Here is a 23,545-nt window from a genome sequence, read left to right on the forward strand (position 1 = left end):
AATGGCTTTAAACAAGCCCTGCTGTGTTTTGCCCTCAGACTGGAAGTCTGTCCACATGTTCCCATTTGATCCCTGCTCGTCCAGTCACTGAAACACACATTCCTGCCACGATTCCACAACCACATTACTGGGCCGGCCTCAGATCAGAAAGACAGAGAGGAGGAGGAGGGTGTGTATGACTGTGCAAGCATGTCATATGTGAATGTATATCTCTATCTGTGCATCTGTTTGGGGATATGTGTAGTTACGCAGCTTTTAGAATGGTTGTGTCTTGTGTCTTCTCTGTGTGTGTGCGTCTGTGTGTGTGTGTGTGTGTGTTGTGTGTATTCTGCCAGCAGCGTTCCGTTTGATTTAATCTTGTGGTTAGCAGCAGTAATAGACTGTTCTCATCAGCCTCCAAACTCTCTGCCTTGCCAGTATGCGGCCTCCTGGTAGAGGTGAGCCATGTGGACGAACAGCAATGGGCCCTCTGGATGAGATGGGCCTCCTGGATGAGGTGACTTGTGCTTTGGCTCCTGCTCTACACTAGGTTCCATTATACCACAACTATTACAACAATACAAAGTACCAGTTGGTTGTGGTTCACCACATCAGGACATTCATTCATTCATTCAGATTGTGTAAAGTTAGCTGTCCATCTCATAAAAAGAAACATTGAAATACTTTCTGGTGAAGGCAATCATTTTATGGAACTCATTTTATAATGTTTTGTGGTCAAGTTTTTACCATATACAATTTCAATAGGTTCAAAACAAACCATGAACAATTCTATAGACATATCTGAACCCGTAATGTGTGTTTGTGGAAGTGTCCAGCAGGAGAGCAGTAATGGTCTTTGGCTCAACTTGATGGAAGCCCAGGTTAGACAATGTCCTTGTTGAGCAGTCGCTGTGTCTCCTCCACTTCTTCTGTGATGACATCTCTCCATCTTTTTCTCCTCCAACCTCTTTCTCATCCTCACCATTTTCTTCTCCATCTTCAGGAGACGGGTGCAATCGTCTGTGCAGTGCATGTGGCAGAAGACAATAGACAATAGATATGATACAATGACGTGTGCGCAAAAAAGTTTCTGATCTAAATGTAGTTAAAAGATAAAAATCAAACACACAATCAAATGTACTCAAACAAGTTAGCAGCAATTAAAACTAACCATGAAATCCAAAAGCCAAAAGTAAGTAAGCCAACCTAAACCCCAGCTAAGACGAAGACCTTCCCTGGCTGTGTGTGTGTGTGTGTGTGTGTGTGTGTGTGTGTGTGTGTGTGTGTGTGTGTGTTTTAGAAGCAAACTGAGCTATACAATATCTAACAACCACTCTGTGTAGCCTGTGGTCAAATCCCTGTCCAACTTAAAGTACATGCTGTGACTCAGATCATTATTCTGTGTGTGTGTGTGCGTGTGCGTGTGTGTGTGTGTGTGTGTGTGTGTATGTGTGTGTGTGTCTGTGTTTTTAAATCAGTGTGTGTGTGTGTGTGTATGTGTGTGTGTGTGTGTGTGTGTGTGTGTGTGTTTTTAAATCAGAATAATGTGTTGCCAAGCAAGTTTCATTCTCTTTAACTCGATTGGTCACACACAGCTCGCCTACGGTGACTTGGGTGGGTAAGACTAAGACTGTGTGTTCTTCCAGCACACACATAAACACATTACAGGCCAGGGCAGACACGTACATCAAAACACACACACTCACACACATATGCACAAATTTATATATGTAAATTAAAAGGTCAGCCTTTCTGAAACTTGGACACAAAGACAAAGAGGCACACACACAGAAGAAGAAAGTCCACCCTTTTGGGGTTTGAGTATATAATGGCTCTCTCTCTCTTTCTCTGTTAAATACACACACCAATGTGTCCAACCTTTCAGAGCTGGAACACATAATGTAAGAGACACACACTCAAGCTCACACACCCAGAAATGGAGAGAGAAGCAAACACCACAATACAACAAAAAGTTCGAGGAAAATATCATTTTGCCACACACACACACACCTATTCACACATGCTGTTGTAATAATTTTGGGGTGAATGAAGGCTTTTTATTAAAGTTTAATGATGTGTTCACTCGGAGCGACTCTCTAACAGTGACACAGAACTGGCACAGGAACTAGTCCGTAGCTGGGTGAGTGTCTCTCTCTCTCTCTCTCTCTCTCTCTCTCTCTCTCTCTCTCTCTCTCTCTCTCTCTCTCTCTCTCTCTCTCTCTCTCTCTCTCTCTCTCTCTCTCTCTCTCTCTCTCTCTCTCTCTCTCTCTCTCTCTCTCTCTCTCTCTCTCTCTCTCTCTCTCTCTCTCTCTCTCTCTCTCTCCCCTCTCTCTCTCGTTATAGTCAGTCACTGACCCTTGGCTGTCAGACTGTCAGTATACGAGTGGGAAAAGACGTGTCTCCCACACAGTTAACATGGAGTTCACATCCTCTTTTCTGACTTCACACTCTCTTAATATGTTTATGAAAGAACATGCGTGTAAAAGGCTCGCGGGGCGTATTAAACAGGAATGTGGGCCGCAGCAGAGTGTGTGTGTGTGTGTTACGTGACAACGCTAATTAGCTTGTAACGCGTAAAAGCAGAAGTCCTGTCAGAGCAGAGGACACTAATGAGGGCTCCCTTGGTGCTGTGTAATGTCTGATGTCATCCATAAGTCCATTATGTTAATGACCGATGAAACTTGGAACAACAAAACATACAAAGATTGCCAGATTTGTGTCGTTTGCAGCCATTAACAGCAAAAAAAAAAGAGGGAAAAATGGCAGTCTAGTTAATTGTAGTGAACATCCTGGGGTTGTGTGCTTTGAGGTGCCTGAGGAGAGACTCAGGGTTCATAACCCGTTCATAAGGCCCTCGTAAGATGCTGCTATGGGGCCCATAAGGTATTCATAACATGCTGCCATAGAGCCCCCCCACTGCTAAAACAAATCATTAGCATCCTGCAAAAATCTTATGTGACTCAGAAGACTCAACCTTTGAGGAAATGAGAAAACTCGGCTTATTTTCTTATCGATGCCCCTGCATTTTTGACATTTTGGAAGCGTCTCAGAGTCAGTCGCCTCTGAGAATTGATTTTACACACAGACCTTTGTGTGACTGCCATTTGTTTCACTTCTACCTTATCGTTTCTGTGAAGCTTCTCGCTAAATGCCGAGTAGCAAAACTAAAATTTAGAGGCTCCTCGGCCTTTGCCTATGTTGACACTCCGCTTTGCGCTCTCTGTGTTGGAACCTTGTATACGATTTGGGGCTCGGCAGGTCAAAACAGAACTGAAAACAAAGTCTAGGGGGAAACTCTGAGACAAAATTTTAGAACGGGGGCAGCCGGGTTAATGTTGCTGTCATTTTTCTACGTCATTACATTATTCATGTCCGATTCCGTTGTTATTACAGGCTTCACTGGTTTTTGTTTTGTTTCAGTTCTGGCATTTATGGGAAGTTACGAAGTTGAAGGACCTCTGCAGGGTTTACATGGAGGGCAGAGTCTCGCTCGCTGACCACTGCCGAGACCTTCCCAGTTACTGCACGGTTTCCGACCACAAAGCGACTCCTCCTCCTCTGTGTGCAGATGTATGACTGAAGAGGTTTCAGTATCAGTTTGGGTGACAGGAGGGTCTTTGTGTGGACTTTGCGGCCTGCCTGGGAAATCGTGGGTTAAATGCCGCTCGGGGGGCTCATAAGAAAAGTCCTGATGGGCTCGTGGGGAGTTCATAACATGGTGGTAGAAGGTTCATAAGGTGGGGATGAGGGTTCACTGTTACAGGCGCAGGAAGGTTAGGTATTCTGAAACCATCTAAGAGTGGGCTTTGACCTCTAGCCTACCTTTGACCTGCTGAGAAAAACAAGTCTGTGCTGCTATCTGTTTTGTTCTCTTTTTCGAGTAAGTTTCTTTTCAACTTTGATGGGTTTCATTTCTGTGTCTTTGGCAACAGCAACTTTGCTGCTTTTGTTTAGTTTATTGCTTCATCTCTCATTCCATCATTTCTTCTCATCGCACTCTCCTCTCCATGAGGAAACTGAGGGTCAATGCGTTTAACACACACACACAAACTTTTTTCTCTCTTTATAAAGGGCCCCCTGGTTCTGCCAAGACCCTAACATGCTCGTTAAAGCATTCCCATAGCCATTTCATTCTTTTTTAAACACTTTAAACACTCTTTTGCCTTTTTTTGCCTTCCATTTCCCTTCGTTCCCAGTCTTCCCTGGTTCTCCTCCTCACCTTCCCTGGTTTCTCTCTCCTCCCTCTTATTTATTCACCTCCTCCTTTGTGTGCAGAGTGCAGAGGAGCCCGCTTCTACTATGGGAGTCATGGCCCTAACTGTGCTATGAGGGTGTCCCTCAACAAAGGGTTGGAGGAAGAGGAGGAGAAAGAGTGGCGGTCATGGCTCCTATATACTGTTGCTACCTGTACCTTCCCCCTTTTAGTATAACATCTCATTTTCTCTTTCTACCTTCAGTCACTGATAGCTTAACCAGGCCTTGTCAAACGTCTCTGAGAACACACACACACACGCATACACACACAACAAGAGAGAGAGAGAAAACTCTGAGGGGTGATCATGGTTCAGAGGCCAAACAAATGTTCTGTCAGATTTACTGGCTGAGCGAGGTTGGTGGTGTTCTCTCTCTCTCACACACACACACACAGACACACACACAGACACAGACACACACACAGACACACCTACTTTCTGGCTAAACTTGAACTTTACAAACTAGTGGCATCACCCGCTACCTCACAGTTACATGACCTACTTTAACCTTTACCTCAAACCTCACCCTAACCTGAACGGTAACGCCTTTACAGCACCGCACAGCTGACCTTTAACCCTTTACCCTCACCCTGACCCTAACCAACCCCCCTGAGCACTCAATGTGTCCACCATCTTCGTGCCAACATTTGGCTGAAGCATTACACCCAAGGACATACACACATGCACACCACACACATATGCACACACACACACACACACACACACACACACACACACACACACACACACACACACACACACACACACACACACACACACACACACACACACACACACACACACACACACACACACACGCATGCACACACCATCAAAAGTACTACTTAAATGTTCTGAGAGCTCTGCTGTTTTCAGGAGCACAGAATCCAAATGGAGCCCCAGAGACCGACACTTTGAGAGTCATGTTACCCAAACACCAGCCTCCTGGTAACACAAGACATTTTACATTTTTGCAAACCAGCACAAGCTTCTACTCCAACAATATTTCATGGAACCAACACTAACAGAGTGACGAGTGAAGAGTGGGTGGTACAGCACCTCCAATGTTCTATGTTCTGACTGTAGCCACTGTTCTTCATCGATGAGGAAACTATACTGTATATCTTCCAAGTCTGAGAGAGGTAAAGGGTTTGGTAGTCAAAAGATGGATTTCAGATGGAGTAAACTTCTGTTTTGGACACTACATAAGAGTTCCTCTACTGCCACTAACACATATCTGATCTGACAAGCAGATTGCCGTGAGATCAGTAGAGTAGCCATGCTTTGGAGGGGATCAATTACCTTTTCTGTAACGCCACCCGGAGGACGAGTGTTACGAATGCAGCCCCACTGCTGACAAGAAGGGCAAAGCATCGAGACCATTACTTTTGTATCGCTAGTTGCGGTGAGTGCTGCAGCCTCTCCAGGGGCCAATAGTGGCAGTTTTTGGTCACTTTCTGAGCTGACCTGCTTCACATTTACACCTGAAGGATCAGTTTTCAAGGAGCAACACCGCCAGTCCTGCTCTCAGTGCATGAGTGCATGCTGAGATCGTCAATGGAATGCTGTACACTGATGGTGCTGAGGGATTATTGTGTGTGTGTGTGTGTGTGTGTGTGTGTGTGTGTGTGTGTGTGTGTGTGTGTGTGTGATGTGACCCTGGTACCTCAGCTGGTATTGTTTAGCGTGAGAGGGGTGCAGTCAGACCCTGTGACTGATCTTTCAACACCTTTACAATGCACATACGCAGGCACGCACGCACAAATACACACGCGCTCACATGCACACACACACACACAGTCACAAATGAGCACTCAGCACCTCAACTACAAAACATTCCTGTGACATGTACATGCCAAGGCCAAGGGGTCACACACAGGACTGGCTGAAGTGAGTGCGAACTAAGAGAGAGAGACAGAGAGAGAAGTCATGTTTCCATTCCAGTGGAGAAGATGAAGCATAGTGATTGGTGTCTGGCCACCACATTCATTCAACCAGCTTTACCAGCACAGGCCAGAGAAGAATGCTCAGAAGATTCAGCAGCCAGGCACGTTAAAATTCAGGTCAATAAGATCAAGCTCAGAGGAGAATGTTATAATAACATATCGAGTGAAGACATAAGTGGAAAAAGTCAAATCAGTGGTCATTATAAGTCACACACTGGCTCAAACCTCAAGGCACTGCATGCTTCTGTCTCTCTCTCTCTCTCTCTCTCTCCTTCGCAGTCACCCACACACGTATAACCCCCGTAGCTTCAGGAGTGGCGAAGAAAGGGAACTCTTTTCCATGGACGTCATAGAGCAAACACAGTACCCACAGTCTAACACACACATACACACACATACACGGCGTATAAACGAACACACACTGAGCATGGGGGGGCGGGAGCATGTTTGTGGTTAGTGCGGAGGAATTACCACGGGCTTATTCCGTCATTGGCCAAAGCTCGGGGGGTAAAGGAGGAATAACTGCACCAAAAAACACCAAAAACCACAATAAAGCCCTTCTGCTGAGAGAGTGAGAGAGGAAGAATGGAATGGAAAAGAGGGGTGGAGAGGCAGGGGGTGGGGGGGGGGGATCGAAAGACGTCTGAAACACAGCCAGTGGGTGAGATGAAGAGGAGGCAAGAGGGGGAAGGAAGGAGGCATGGAAGGTGAGTGCGTGACCTCAGGTGGTTGATGTTTGTCGGCCCGTCTATTACTTCCATAAATGCATTAGTGCAATTAAGGTGAGAGTAACAAAATAAAAATGTACTATCGCTTCAGTTGTACTAGATTTTAGTATTTTTTCACTCCAATTTTACTTTAAGTGCTTTGATTATCACTTCACCATTTGGTTTCTGCCCCCTAGTGCTTGATGCGACGTTCTACAATGTTCATAAGATAAGATAAAAAGTTTATTATGCCGAGGGAAATGTCAATACCTGTGTCAGCCTTACGTAAACTGCATCCCTGGATGAATGACCAGAAGAACACCAAGATGCAGACGGGTAGAACAGAAAGATGAAGAAGAAGAGGAGGAGGAGGAGGAGGAGGAGGAGGAGGGAGGGCTTGATAATAACCAAGCTCTCATTGTGCAGAGAAACCTGAGAAACGGGTTGACACGTGGATCGAAAGGCGGCGGCGGCAGTGGGCAAAAGTTCAAGTAGCCAGAAGACGTTTCTATGAAAGCTCAACTGCTCCGACAGGGACGAAGGAAAAGCAATTACTGTCTGCGATGATAAAGACGAGAGAACAGAGCTTATTAAAGAAAAAAGAGAGAGACCATATTATACCGCTCTGTCAGGACGATCATGAAAATATGTTAAAGCAAAGGCGTTGAGAGAGTGATGACACCGCGATGAAAGGCTGAGACAGGTGTGATGGAGTGAATTATTACAGTTATAAAAGCGAGTGAACCACAGGATGGAGATTATGTTTTTAAAAGACAAACATTTGGGACGACAGAACATTTGTGCCAATAAATAAGATCATGAGGATGACGAAGCTGCACAGAATAATTCACACCACTCTGCAACCAGGTGAGGAGAGACAAACAAAACAGGGATAAGAGAGAGAAAAGGACGAGTGCCAGGGATGAGTGATGACCTGATTACAGAGAGAAGAAAGAAGCAGTACTGTGATGATGGCAGAGGATCTGTCCTCTGCACCTGACCCCAACACCTGCAGTGGCCTCTGAGACATCTATCATTGCGTGCGCGCGTGTGTGTGTGTGTGTGTGTGTGTGTGTGTGTGTGTGTGTGTGTGTGTGTGTGTGTGTGTGTGTGTGTGTGTGTGTGTGTGTGTGTGTGTGTGTGTGTGTATGTGTGTGAGTATGTGTCAATGTGAGTGTGCGTGTGTCCACCTACCTGTCTGTCTTTGCGTATCCATAACAGACTTCATCCCTCCAGAAATCCGTCTGGTCTTTCAGCGTGTTCCCATTCAGACACCTGGGGAAGGGAATAATGGGCAGACCACCTGGGAGGAATTATTTAGGGATGAACCTGTGGGGGAAAACAAGGTGCAAAAAGATTGAAGGACAGAAAAGTATCTCTTGGAAAAAGATTTATCACAACATGGCAATTCCAAAAATGTTTCCAATATTCTGCCCTCTTTCATCCAGAGTACACACAAAAAAGACTGCGTAGTCAAGCACATTTGCCTGTCACTATGTTATCTTTCTCTTCCTCTGGGTTCTAATAAATTTAATTGCGTTCTCGTCTCAAGCCTACAAACAGCCTCGCTTCAAGTGTGTGTGTGTGTGTGTGTGTGTGTGTGTGTGTGTGTGTGTGTGTGTGTGTGTGTGTGTGTGTGTAGACTAAATATAAAAAAAATATTTGCACTCCTGCTCATATTTGTTGTTGGTTCCATTACATTTCGCTAAAATCCCCTCTGAATAATCACAGCAACAGATAATAAAAGATGACGGCGCCCTTCAGTAATGGTGGCGGCAGAAGGAATCCTGGGTAATTCTTAATACATCAACCCTGCAGGCTGAGTTCACTGCACGTAATTGCACTTGTGGCATCGAGCCCCATCTTCAGTTTGAAAAATGAAGACAACGAAAAGATTTACAGTAAAGCTGAGGTCTCTCTCTCTCACACACACACACACACACACACACACACACACACACACACACACACACACACACACACACACACACACACACACACACACACACACACACTTTGATGGCAGTATCGAGCTAGACAGATATGACATCATCGTGGTCGGTGATTCAGTCATTGGCGGCGGCAACCACAGGCTGAGCACCTGACCACAACCTCGTATATCAAGACCCCTGCTGTGTGTGTGTGTGTGTGGGTGTGTGTGTGTGTGTGTGTGTGTGTGTGTGTGTGTGTGTTTCTCCTGAGACACTGGCGTTGTCTGATGATGAAATGGTGGAGGAGGAGGAGGAGGAGGAGGAGGATGAGCCTGGAAAAAACTACGGCTCCTTCCATTTTTTGCCGGAGCTTGTTTTGGCGGAATCATATCAAAACTTTTTTGTCTATATCTAAGACTACACAGATCTAAGTGTCCTTTGATGTCTTCAATTTAATGTCGACACTTTAGATAAAGCCAGAATAATACAGCTGTTTAGCGTATTTGTATAAGCCGCACTTAACATCACATCTTAAATTTTAGTGTTTGCATGATGTCATCACTCCCAGACACCCTCTGTGATCTCTGATGAGTTACAGGTCGCACCAGCGGGCTCGCCTGATCTTCCTCTCTCCTTTGCCTCGTAAATAGTCGATCAGTGTTCCCCATAAATATCCAAAAAATGAATAATAAACGCAGAGAATTTGACCCCTCGCATTATCCTGCCTGATAAATCCCGCCTCTTCGGGTCATTAACGTCCTGCTGCGCCCAAGGTGAAACACACACTCCTGACTGTTATGGCGTCATCAGACATCAACGCGGATGGATTCTGAGGCAGTTTTAAGTGACAGGCTGCTAAATCACATGTTTATGCTGTTTTCTAGCATTTCTAAAAACGCACTAAAATATTGGCGTAGTGATAAATGCCAAGATAATATTTATAGGCTACGTATTATTCGACTTTGGAGAAGGAGGTAACATCATAGTCATTAAGGCTTTTAATGGCTCCTGGTCTGCTTTTAATGACCTGGGGCCAGCGTTCTAAATGGTGCATCATCATAAAAGAGCACGTGTGCGGCATCTTCAAAAACGCACACCACAGTGCTACGCTCCCGGTGGATGTGGGGAGGAACAGATTGTGCGAGCGGACCGCTGCGATGGATCGTGTGTGACGGGGAAGTCGCTGCGTTCTTAACATATTCTATATTATTAAAGTAACATATTTAGAGGTTTGTGGAGCCTTGGCAGATGTTTGCACTCTCCAATTTAGGACCTCCTTATGACCTGGGCTATTGCTGGTGCTTTCAAACTTGCTTGAGCTAGTCGTTAAATCCTGACCAGCCTTTCAGGACGCTGCTCCGTCGCTGACCTCTGACCTCTGTTGGATTAGTTAAGTATCGCCTTTTTAATCAGAAGGGCCGAACAATCTCGCTATCAATTTTCACACCCCGACAGCTGTTGAGCTCCAATCAGCAGGGCGCCTGTCTGAGTGTGTGTGTGTGTGTGTGTTAATGCTCTACGTGTGTGCGTGTGTGTGCGTCTGTGTGTCTGAGCAGCATCAGAATGTGTTTCATAGCCTGGGAAGGTAGCGTCCTCGGGGCTGGTGTTGTTAGTGAGACGCATTCTTCCTTTTTTTCCATAATCACGCACAGACGCACAGTTCAACACCGGGGCAAGGCTGGTTTCTACAGAAACACATTGCTTTCATCACCAGGGGGAAGAAATTGTCTTATTGATATCTTTTTCTTATTACTTCAGTCTTTTTCTCGTTAGCTTCCTTACACTGTGCGATCACATATTTGTACACACGATAGCAATATAGTTTTCAAAGCATGTTATGGATGTTGTTTGCTTTGAAAGGCATATTGTTATAGTGCGTGCCAAAGCTTTAATAAAAGTTCACTTTGGGAGCTCTATGATCCTTTAGAGGCGTGTTTATAGATTCATCATTAGTAAAAAGGCTTTGTTTTATCAGGATAAAAGCAGAACATATCATAAAGCTGCTTTTTCATTGCTATTTTTGTATTAAACAACACTGGGCCAAGGATCTTGCTAATGCAACTTCAAACATTTGTTAAGGCTTTAATTACAAAGAAATAGATGCTTCTGTAAATGTTTATAAGAAACATTCTCTCATCCTCTCCCTGAACAAACGCCATTGGGCATGTGCATTGAAACAGATGTAGCGTGTGTGTGTAGCGACGGTAGTTGGGGCGTTATCGAGCCGTCAAAGGTTGCGTTAAGAGTCTTGCGAAAGTGTTTGTCAATGTCTTAGTTTTCAGAGAGGATGAAACATTGGCCACACATTAATTGGGATAAGCAAGGCGCGTGGTGTGTGTGTGTGTGTGTGCATGCATAAGTGCTGTGTCATGAGATGTTCGCAGGAGTTTCTGTGATCAAAACAAGGAAAAGGGGAGGAAAAGGACCGAGAGAGGCTTTCACCTTTTAACTGACAGTTAATGACGGTTAAGTGGAGGTCATCAATCTGCTAGCATTACCGGATCAAGGACATACTGTAAATGCAAGTGTGTGTGTGTGTGTGTGTGTGTGTGTGTGTGTGTGTTACATATGCAAAATAATCATACCGCCATGTGAATTGTGTGTATGCAAGCATTTGCATTAGGTCATATTTATGCAGCCTGGAGGCAGTGTAAGTGACTGTAGTGTGTGTTCCCGTTATTCCCTTCATGTTTTTGTGGAAGCAGCGTGGGAGAGTGTCTGTCTGTATGTGTGTGTGTGTGTTTGTGTGCGCCATTCTGTCCAATCACATGTCAGCGTTCTTTCAGTAATCGCACGTTGTTCCTTACGTCTTTCCTTTTGCGCAAATGCTAAAGGAAAGACGTAGGAAAGACCACTCTTCCCCTGCTTTCTTCTCCTCTCTTTTCCACTTCTTACCGTTTCTCCCCCTCCCTCCCCTCTTGATTCTCCACGTCATGTGTGTGTTTTAATTTATTCACGGTCTGGCTTCCATGTGTCGCGCAGCTGCACCGCAACTTTGCCATGATCCTCGGCCCTCGTCTGGAGAACGGGGCGAGCGGGGAGCTAGCAGGAGAAAGGGAAGGAGTGGGAAACGAGAAAGGGAAAAAAGAAGAGGGAAGTGATCAGAGGAGAAAAGGATGAGTATGAAGATGAGGGGCGGGTGAGAGAGAAAGGATCTTGGACAATCCCTCCGTCTCTTTCCCCTCCTTTCCCTCTCGCTCTCCCTCTCTCTCTCTCTCTCCCCTTCAGTACAATAGCATGTCTGTGTGACTGGAATAGTTCAGGTAGAGAAGTGTGTGTTTTCCATATGGCTCCCATTCACTCACGGTGGATAAAGGCTATGTTGTAGCAAACTGGGCTATAAAAACGTAACACTGGTGACTCTTAAAATATAATGAAACCCCCCCCATCCCCACAGACACACATGCACACACACACAAACTCCGTCCTAAATTTGCATTGCATGAAGAAAAGAGTTTCACCTGGCCCTCACACATACATATACACGCACACACACACACACACCGTAGTGTACCTGATCGCATGTGTGTTTTCAAACACACCTCACTTACAACCGATGGGTGACCTTTAACAACTCTTCAAGTGACCCCTGCGAATCACAGGTGACTTTCACAACTCCTTAGTAACTTGTGCATGACCTTTGACCTAATACATCCCTGTATCCCACGACCAGGACTGGGAATCTTCACATACACTTCATAATGTGCCACACACATTCATGTATTCAAACAACACCAACTGTAGTGTTAACAGTCAAGTCCATTTACACACAGGTGCAAACACACACACACACACACACACACACACACACACACAGACACATCCATAAACACTTACACAAGCTCTGTGTAGTCAAACAAAACAAAGTACTTACACTCGCACCACACACACACAAGCCTTGGTGAAAATGCACTTTTCAGACAAATTATATTAGCGAAAACACGTGGCTTGCACACACGCACAAACACACACACACACAGACACACTGAGTAATTCTCGGCTCATAGGCATTAATATCGGTGGTGATATAATGACTCCCGAGGGCTCTGACCTTTTTAAGTGGGATGGAAAACAAAGGCAGCGCTTAGACAGCCGCCCACCAGCACACACACACACACACACACACACACACACACACTTGTCCAAGTTTTTGCAATGATTTATTGTGATAAAAGGGAGGACGTTGGCCTTGGCAGTCTGCACTACATTTTTACTATGATTATTTTTTTCTGCTATTTTTGTTGGTGCTGGAACAAGACTTACTGTGTGTGTGAGTGAGTGAGTGAGTGAGTGAGTGTGTGCGCGCGCGCGTGTGTGTGTGTGTGTAAAGCCCTCAAAGTAGGAGACGTGTGTGTGTTTATCTAGCCCTCCAACTAAGCGCTTGATAACGTTCCAGCTACTGAAAACATTTATTTTTTCTTTCCTCCCTCTTTTATACAAATGGTCTTCAGTCGTCAATGTGTGTGTGTGTGTGTTTGTGTGTGTGTGGCAGGTTTGTGTGCATACCTATTTTCTTGTCAAATTTGTTTTCGAAATCAATTACAAATTAAATTTGTTTTCTGCTTTTGTTTCTTGGAAACCTTAAAGCTAATGAGAGGTCATTGGAAATCCGTACACACTTCCACATCCACACACACATACACACACTCTTTTGGAGCCTTAAAGTCATGCTTGGCAGTGCTACAGTATTGTTATCTTAATGGATAAATTGGTAGTTGGGAAACATTGAATGCCACATAGAGAGGTACACACACACACACACACACACACACACACACACACACACACACACACACACACACACACACACACACACACACACACACACTCCAGTAACATAAATGTTTTGCTCCTTTGCTTTGATTCTGGCTCTCTAATTGGCGCAGGCCTGTGATTGGCTGCTGGACATTTGCCAACAACCAGTGAGAGGCCTCATCTATTCAAACAGCAGGGAAGCTGTGTGTGTGTGTGTGTGTGTGTGTGTGTGTGTGTGTGTGTGTGTGTGTGTGTGTGTGTGTGTGTGTGTGTGTGTGTGTGTGTGTGTGCGCACGCGTGTGTCAGCCACATGTGTTAGACTCATCACGCTCACAGTGGGAGATTTCAAAGCCACGGTGCTTGTAATATAACTGCTGCTGTGCTAACATTAAACATCCTCCTGCACACCTTCACACACAGCTAACACACACACACACGCACACGCACACACACACACACACAATGTTGATTTGGATATACACAAAAAATGAGCCTGTGACTGTAGCAGATACTTACTAGTGATTATTACAACAACATACTTACAAGTTGATCACACACACGCGTGCACACACACAAGCGCACGCACACACACACTACAACCAGTATAACCTTAGTTGGACACGTAATTTAGAATGAAAGCATGATGGAAACCACATTCAAACATGGAAAATGCATGCTAATACACTCCTGTCACTCACACACACACACACACACACACACACACACACACACAGGTCAGCAGATTAGAGTAGACTGGGCCCAGGCTGAAGGAAGGGAAATTGCTTTAACGTTAAGTGGTCGCCAGTGGAAACTCCACTCGCTCTGAGCTGTGGAACGTAATTAGCACCGATGTATAGATCTATTGTAACGGACGCCTTTGAAATCACACGCGCACACGCACACACACAGATACATACACACACATAAAATGTCAGTAAATGTCAGAAAAACGCAGCTGCTGGCACTCCACATGCAAAAATATCATTCAGTGATTAAAGGTTAAAGCTCAAGCACACGCAGACAAACATCAACAGTCACACACACTTACACTACACACACACCCCAACACTCATAACGTAGAAACAGGCATGGCAACCAGAGTCGGAATGTATTTATTTAACAAAATCCATAAAAACGTATTGGAATATTGTTTCGGACATTTCCTCTTTAATGAGTAAACCACCTTTTTCCGGCTTTACACAGGTGAGCAAAAGTACATGGAAACAGTGTGTGTGTGTGTCATTGTGTGTGCGTGTGTGAGTGAGAGTGTGTGTGAGTGTGAGTGTGTATTTGGCAAGCATTTAATGCAAAGAAAGACGGAAAGGGTACAAATGACTTTCAATAAAACGGTTTAATCCCAACAGGATATCGCATCACGAAAACTGGCTGGGATCCAGTCGTCCAATTGGCCGGTTTTGTCATTGAGACCCCAATGCGCATTAACCCCCCCACGCCCACCTAACCTACGGCAAATCAAAGCATTCTGTGATTCAAATTTATTACACACTGATTCAGCTTTCAGCCCCGGGCTTTGGAAATCACGCTAAAGGTGAAAAAACTTAAAATCGAGAAAACGAAGAAGAGGGGACATGGAGTAGACAGCGTCCCTGTAGAGGACATTTAAGTGAGCAGATGCAAAAAGGAATATGAACCAAAAACACCAAGAGGAGATAGATAGGAATAACGTATGGATTTGGAATGATCTTGGCAGGGAAAGGCTTCCCCCCTAATATTGGACTGTCAAAAATCCAAGGGCTCCTAATGTTTCAGGGCAAGGTAGGGGATCTCACACACACACACACACACACACAGGGAGGCTAACCGCATTAAAAGTGGGATGAAAACATTAAGCTGAATGTCGTCTCTCGTCGTTGGCAATGGTTCTCCCCAGACTGGTAGAGCTCAAAGCAAAACACACACAAGACCACCTCGTGAGTTATAGACCACGCCCCCCCCCCCCCACACACACACACACACACACACACACACACACACACACACACACACACACACACACACACACACACACACACACACACACCTTCTAATCTTTCACAGACACTTTCACTGAAAATACATTAACTGGGAGAAAATAGGAGAGTGTTTGTGAATTATATGAGCTGTATAAACAAAAAACTAAGAGAAGGTTAAAGTAAAGGACATAAAAGGTCACTTGGTGTGGACGGATAAAGATTTGTAATTAGATGAAGACCAAGCTACGTGGCCTCAGATGATGATGATGATGTAATGCTTCAATAGACACCTTCCTTTGCTCGGCTCCAAACTTATCAATCAACACTAGATTTGGTTTGTCTCGTCACCCTTTGGACCCCGCTTTGACCTGGACTGTAGTACAGCACCTTACGATTGGACGTTTGATTGCAAAGCCACGATATTTCATACAAACAAGACTGTAAACAAAAAGCTGCAGTTAAAACCGATTTACAGAGCAATCATCACAGTACGACACCGACTTTACCATCTATCGTTATGCTCTACAACCACATACAGAGGGGTTGCGCAATCGTGGCCACCTAGACACACACGTGCGTGCACACATGAATGCGCGCATGCAGACGAATGCATATGCTGGAAAATTGCACTAATGCAGCGGATTGATGCAAGAAGATACATTAATCAACACACACACACAAACACAGTCACACAGGGAGGCTAACCACATTAACAGTGGATGAAAATATTAAGCACTCACAAACCCGCGCACACACCCACACACCCACACACACACACACACACACACACACACACTTCATCTGAGTTTTTACCCTGGGCCTGAAAGCTCGTTAGGTGTTTCTTTAACGAGCCAGAAATATAACCCCTCCCCCCTAAAAGTCCCTGCTTTAATGGCTCAAAACCTTATTAGCACCGATGCTAATTTGTAATCACAACATCCCACTGGTTTGGTAAAACCTCACCCTGTGTGAGCCAGTGTGTAGTTGTGCTGATGATGGGGAGAACGCATGCACACGCGCGCGCACACGCGCACACACACACACACACACACACACACACACACACACACACACACACACACACAATGGAAAACAACAGCTTTGCACCGATACCACCCTTAAACAAAGATAGGCATTGTTTTTTGGGGACTTTGGGAGGACAAAGTGTGAGACAGGACAAAGTTAGAGCTCCCACACTCACAACAAACACAGACAGACATACAGTAACCCTCACACACACGCCCAATGTGACTGTCAGCACATGGTTCCTTGTGTCTCCTTGACCCGGGTAACTTCCTGTCAAACACAGGAAATAGACAGGCGTTTTTTTTTTTTGTCTTTTTTTACTGGTCTATGTCAGGAGCCTTTCCTTGAAATTTAAGGCCCATTTTTAAGTGCATGTGTGTGTGATACATCCTTCAAAGACGACCTTGAAGACGTGTGAGGGTGACTCTGACTTCACACTCAAGCCCCGTTTCCTTTAGAAGTCCCTTCAGAATAGCTCAGGACGTGCACTCTCCTCTCCCACGCCCCTCTTCCTCCCTCCGGCGAACGTCTCGTCGTGCTCGTTTGAACTCTCCGCAAAAAGGTCACCTAAGTAATTTAATGTAAACTACAGGAAACAACTTTTGGGATTTGAGGGAGGCACAGAAACATGGCTGAAAGCTTTAAAGTAAGTAGCTGTGATTATTTTCCTGCATGTATGGCCACCAGGGGGTCAAGCATGTGATCTCTTAGTTTCAGCACATTCTTTGAGTAGCGCATCACCCCCGCCAGCTGTAAGACTGAGCACCAGTTCAGAGTGCGAGATGAACGAAAGGATGAGGTAACGGGCGGGCCGTCGTCTCTACCTGAGCTCTGGAAGACATCACAGCATGAAGTCGCGCGGTGACGAGTCGGCCAAACATTTCAGCGATTAGCGTCTTGTTAAATTATACTGCTTTTTCCACTACGCTGTTCAACTGCATTCCTCACTGCTAGTTAAGACAAAGACTAATGAGAGGAGCATGGCGTGTAAAGTGAGTTTATAACCGTGTGTTGGTGCTGTATGGTCAACAGAAAACAATTCAGCATCTCGTTCCAGCTGACAGACAATACGGACCCTTGCGTCTTGTAGTGTATTATATTCTTTTACACAAGAATGGATGCGAAGTCATAGGCCACATTGCGGACGTATCACAGCATCCTTGCCCTGATTGGCTGTTGCCAATTTGTCAGTTTGAGTCAGATTTTGCAAAGTTTTGCCTAAAATTGTTTGAAAATGACCTCGAGAAAGCTATGGGTGACATCACACAGTGTCTCCTGCCTATGGATCTGTCAGGGACACGCTCATCGTCTGCTTTCATCACCTTCCTGTAACATTTCCCAAAGCCAGGCCTGGTGCAGGTGGCTGCAACTTCCAATAGGTTTTCCTAAACCTAATCCAAAATTGAGCTGAAGATGACTTAAGAGCCAAACGGTAAACATCAGGCTTCGTTAATAGAGGAGTTCATCGAGTCAAACCTGAGGCGCACGCTTGCACTCTGGACGGCCTCTGAGGTGTCAGAATGAGCTCTCGCTGCACATCTGCAAGTGTGTGTGTGTAAGTTGATATCACCAGTCTGAACTTTGGCAGTGTGAAGGATAAGACTCACAGGTACAGATGGGGCTACTGAGGTTTACAAGCTGTAAGTGTTTGATGTTTGGCCTCCACAACTGCTACAATGTGTGTGTGTGTGTGTGTGTGTGTGTGTGTGTGTGTGTGTGTGTTTCTTTTGAGGTGATAATGAAATAGCTAAAATGTTGTGTGCCAGCCACCCCTCGGGTCATTTTCCATCACGTTTAGAGAAGACGGCGCACTTTGACCCCTCCATGTTTCAAAGCTTCACACTCACACAGATGTACACACACACACAGAGTCCAGGAATACAGCATGGCTTCACCTACAGATGTACACACGATCTGTAAACAAATGTTGACATCATTGGAGAGTCTGACTAAAACAGCAGATGAGAGAGCTGTTTTGCGGAACGATTTGGCAACGAAAGCACAAGCTGTGAGAGGGAAAATGCACTTGTGAAGTTTGACGAGTGCGTGATGGGGAGGGAGAGGCACGGAACTGAGTGATAAATGAGGGAGGAGGGAAGAGGGAGGGAGAACAGGAGGAAGACGGCGAAGGTCAGAGGCAGCGAGGGGGAGAGGAGATAGACCACAGCCACGGCCCACCCACACTGCTCAGACACACACACACATACATACACACACATACATACACACAATGTGGTCAGAGGTTCCTGCTGACCATAACAACACCCCTGAGAAAGAGAGAAGATGAGAAAGATTAGAGGAGGAAAGAGCGAGAGAGAAGGAGAGGATGGGAGCGATGAGGCACCAGGAGGGATGGATGGGTGGACGGGTGGAAGGAGGGATGAGGAGGGAGGGAAAGTAGGGACAGGAAGGAAAGCAAAGGAATAATTGAGGGTTATGGACGCTCAGCGGAGGGAATCTGTCAAAGTCAGACTTGTGGGGATGCTGTGGGTTCGCACCAAGGTCAGTGAACTACACACCTACAAATGAAAATTGGAATAGTACAATAAACTGCACCAGGTGACGGATAAAAATAAGAATATAAATATAAATGTACATGTATATAAAACAGCTAAAAATAACAATAAATAAAATGCTTTCTTTCCTTAATTTCACCGTCCTAGCTTCCTTTTTATTCCTCCCTCTGTCCTTAGTGCCTTAACGAGTCATACTTCATTCACAAAGCTAATTTGTAAATGCATTAATTTTACTTGTATTTTTTTACTGTGCGGTAATGTCACTTTTACAGGCAACGACAATCACAAAGTGCGTAAGAATACTGTGGAAACTCCGTGGGAAACGACGGCGGAAGTGCGCACATTTAAAAACAAATCTCAGAGAAACAAACAAATGAACACACAACTGACAACACGTACAGCAAAACGCGTTTTTAAACCACCGACATGCTTTCTGGCGTCTTTGGGAGACAATTGTTGTCCAAATTCCAACGTTACACAGCGTTTCCGGTGAGAAATTGTAATATGAAATCGTCTCTTACCTGTAGCACACCGGACGCCACCACGGCTGCCATTTTGTCCTGATTAAGGCGGAATCGCCGTTTTCAGATACTCTTTATAAAAAAATTCAAAAAAACCTTCGACGATTTAAATCCATTTGTTGTAGAAAAAAGTCTCTCAATAACACGAAGTGCCTTTAAATAAGACACGGAGGCTCTTAAATGTGAATTCAAACGGACAATGAGATTCTACTCCTAACTTTTGCTGATTCATGGCATCATGTCTCCTGATAACAAACAAGTTGATTATTCGATTATTTACACCTTTGACATATCGCCTTCCCTGAGCTCTTATTAGCCAGAATATCGGTAATATTGTAGAGATAACACATTTGTAGTTGGTCTCTTAACATTTATTTATCCTATTGCTTATTTATTAATTTTATTATTGTATTATTATTTATGTGTTTGTGAAAATGATGAGTAAGGGAGACAAAAAGGGCAAAAGTCTGCTTTTCCTATAAAATGACCATTATAAATATGATTATAAATAATAGATTGTGTGAGATTTTTGAGTCACAGATAAGTGTGAAAGCTTTGCACAAAATAAACTAATTGTGTGTATTTTCATGCCTGGGCCTACCAGCACATGCTGTACTGTACACTGTGTGTGTGTGTGTGTGTGTGTGTGCGTGCGCGCACACTACCAGCCATTACCCAGATTTACAGGTCCCAGTTTATGTATTGGCAAGAACATGTATGGTGTGTGTGTGTGTGTGTGTGTCAACTTCTGTCCATGCAGGTTAACGGTCCCTCCGCTGACTCTCGAGTCTCTCTGAGCTCAATTATCCAACTCTTTTGCTCTGTACGTTTACTTCAGGAAAATGTGACTCTCCTTTCATCCATCCATCTCTGCAGGTTGCTCTGCACCTCCACTCCAGTTTTCCCCTCTTCTTCCTCTCTCTACATCTGCCCTCTTTTCCCAAGAACAGTTTGTCTTAAGCCTTCTTTCAGTAAGCACGATGGAAACAAACACGCCATGCACCGACCTCAAATGCAGTTTTATTCGTAATACTATCATGATGCAGTGCACACAATATTGCTCTTTGTAGACAGGTATCAAATACACATCATGTTCAGAATACATTCAGTCTGTGTCTTCAACAATACATAAAATATAACCAATCATCAATACTGTCTGTCATGTTTAACTGCTGTGAACAATACCAGCACAGGAATGTATCTTGGTGTCACTGGTGCAAACACAGACTGTATCAAACACCAGTTTCCAGCAATACAGGGACACCTAAAGGCAAAAGTTGTTGGTCTGTGCGCACACCAGTTCTTCCAAGACAGAGGCCGTGACAGTTATTGGACATTGCAGTATTTTGGCGCTCAGCTTTGGGTTTATACTGAAAAGGCATTGGGAGTTTGTTACAGGCAAACACACAGGGATGCTTGTGGTTGAAGCTACGGTACGTCCAGAGTGTAATACGCTCTGCTGTAGCCACACACGTAATAGGAAGATGAGGCTTGGCTTTGTTTGAACCTTTTACGGATTAACAAAACAACGTCAGGATTACCAACCAGGCATTTTAGCAGATCTGAAACAGCTTTTCAGGGTTTTAAAGTCTAAAGGTCACAGAATTTTCTCAGCTGCTACACAGGCTTGCGTAATCCTTTAAACGATCATTTAAAAGTGAATTACGTACAGGCAAAAGAAAAATATCTGCGAGGGTTAAAACTTTAAAGGGGTCATATTATCTTATTTAACCTTACACTTGATGTTATGATATACTAGGGAGTAATGAATGTGATAGCACTTACATCCCTATGTAAGTCATTGTTGAAATGCAGTTTAATTCCACTGAAACATTTAGTACACGTACATACACGTCACAACTCAGATTCCACTGTGATTAAGGCAACAGATTTAAATTTTCAAATATCATGTATATGGAATCAAAGTATGCTTAGTCCAAGTAACATCCACTTGTACTTGAGTTTTTGCATTCATTGCAAAATGGACGAATAATCAGAGTACTAAGTGCATGTAAACATAGTATTTGAAACCACCGGACATTTGGCGATGTGAATACCTGCCACAAATCAATGTTTACCTTTGCAACAAGCGCAGTAAGCCTCATTAAGGCAACTGGAGTCTGCTGCTATGGCTACAGCTAAATGAAATAATTGATTCTAGTCTCTTTGTTGTTCTACGTCATGCTGAGGCACGAGACACTTCAGGTGCGACAGGGTAGCAAAGCAGCTGGAGCTAAAAGCTAAAGGCACATTGCGTTTACAGACAGAAACAGCAAGCAAACAGTGACGAGTCGGCATAGTAACAATAACTTTGCATAACAAAGGCATCTTGAGGCTTCAATTGGAAGTATGAGCTGACAGCGGGATTGTCTGAACACACAGCGTTTCTATTCTAAAGCTCGTAGAGTTGAGTCAGAGAAGTTGCCTCCATCTGGCGAAACTTTGCAGGGTTTGAAAGGGTCGATTAAAAATTAGAATTAAAATGATTATTTATTCATTGCCCAAATCTTTTAGCATCAGAATGGAATGCAGCCAAAAAGGAGCAGAAGGGAGAGGAGAGGAGGGATGAGGAGGAGACGAGAGAAGGGAAGAGGAGAGGAGAGGAGGCTGGCTGTTCTTGTCTCCTTTACTAAACTCCTTCATGCCTATCTGAACTTTTTCTCCCCTTCCTTCTTTACTAAGCCAGCAGGGGCTATTTAAAGTTCAAAAGACCAACACCACACAAACACACATGCACATGCACACGCACACACACATTCACGTACAGACACGTCCTTCAGGAAATCCTGTAGAATCTGGGTGGATTAGTCTTCCTGTTTCAGAATTTGTGTGTGTTTGTGTGTGTGTGTGTGTGTGCGTGTGTGTGTGTGTGTGTGTGTGTGTGTGTGTGTGTGTGTGTGTGTGTGTGTGTGTGTGTGTGTGTGAGTGTGAGTGCTATAACTTTAAGAGAGCACGCAATGCAGGCCTCTGTCAAAAGGCCCATGGGTCGATTGGGGCCGTGACTCTTTCATGACCAGAACACACACTCACACACAAATGTAAAAGCACACAACCTAAATGGACTGTGTGCTCAAAAAGCTTGACCTTTGTAGAATTCGTTAACGGTTAGCATCCACATAGTGAGAGAAAATGTGTGTGCGTGTGTGTGCACGCATGAGTGTGTATGTGGCTCCTTATCTGAATCCATCTATCTACATAAAAGCTTTGTACTAATAAACGTCTGACCCACAGAGAAACATGAGCAAATCCCCGACTTAACCTGGTGAACTTGGAGAGTGCTGAAAGACGGGAAGGAGGGGAGAGAACCGGAGAAAGAGGAAGAGAAGTAGGAGAGGAGGAAGAGGAGGAAAAGGAGGAAAAGGAGGAAGGCTGCAAATGTAGCAAGGACATATTATGAATGAATTATAAAAAAAAGTTTCCATCTAAACCTTAACTCAGTCCTGAACGATCACGGCTGACCTGAATCTTCTTCCCGGTGCTGCGGGAAATCACAGCAGGGTTTCCCCCTGACATGGCAGCGTTCAGTGACGAGCGTTTGAGCTTCTGTTCTTTGCGTGAGCGAGGGATTAAATGGAAAGGGAGATGAAAGGAGTGAGGAGGAATGATGGTTCCCACACACGTTCGCACACATACACAGGGGATAATGAATGGATGTACAGTTAAGCAGCTGCGGCACTTTATGTTTTCTATTCAGCAGCAGCAAAGGCACGAATGGATAGGCACACACACACACATCTGCTAATCTGTACAAAAGTCTGTGACGCAGTGTCGGACTAAGGTCACCAATTCACAGCGAAGACAACAATCTTAAGATGAAAATCACTGAGTTTAAATTCTTTTTCTTTCTTTCTTTCTTTCTTTCTTTCTTTTACTCTGCTCCCTTCGCAGGTCCGAAAGGTCCAACCATCTTCATGGCAGCGTAGTTCTGCAGGACAAGG

At 44.6% G+C, this 23,545-nt stretch overlaps 2 protein-coding genes and 1 long non-coding RNA gene across 10 annotated transcripts in view; 1 reads left to right on the top strand and 2 right to left on the bottom strand.

Moving 5' to 3' along the window:
- LOC143017004 (pyrin-like) overlaps positions 1-23,545 on the top strand; it is a 162,856-nt gene that overhangs the window by 80,659 nt on the left and 58,652 nt on the right. The window lies entirely within an intron of this gene.
- Positions 877-19,656, bottom strand: LOC143016994 (uncharacterized). Its single transcript, XR_012965578.1, has 3 exons — positions 19,608-19,656; positions 8,080-8,214; positions 877-999 (listed from the first exon to the last, which is right to left on the bottom strand). It is a non-coding gene; the product is annotated as an uncharacterized LOC143016994 (long non-coding RNA).
- dysf (dysferlin, limb girdle muscular dystrophy 2B (autosomal recessive)) overlaps positions 20,612-23,545 on the bottom strand; it is a 51,607-nt gene continuing 48,673 nt past the window's right edge. For all 7 annotated transcript variants that reach the window (XM_076171606.1, XM_076171603.1, XM_076171605.1 and 4 more), the window contains one exon: positions 20,612-23,532. In XM_076171606.1, the coding sequence (XP_076027721.1) occupies positions 23,476-23,532 (57 nt within the window). In that variant the 3' untranslated portion in view covers positions 20,612-23,475. The remainder of the gene's footprint in view (positions 23,533-23,545) is intronic.

This window comes from Genypterus blacodes, unplaced genomic scaffold, assembly GCF_046128005.1.
Source record: "Genypterus blacodes isolate CSIRO-AG114 ecotype Tasmania unplaced genomic scaffold, CSIRO-AGI_Gbla_v1 ptg000260l_1, whole genome shotgun sequence".
NCBI classification, from domain to species: Eukaryota; Metazoa; Chordata; class Actinopteri; order Ophidiiformes; family Ophidiidae; genus Genypterus; species Genypterus blacodes.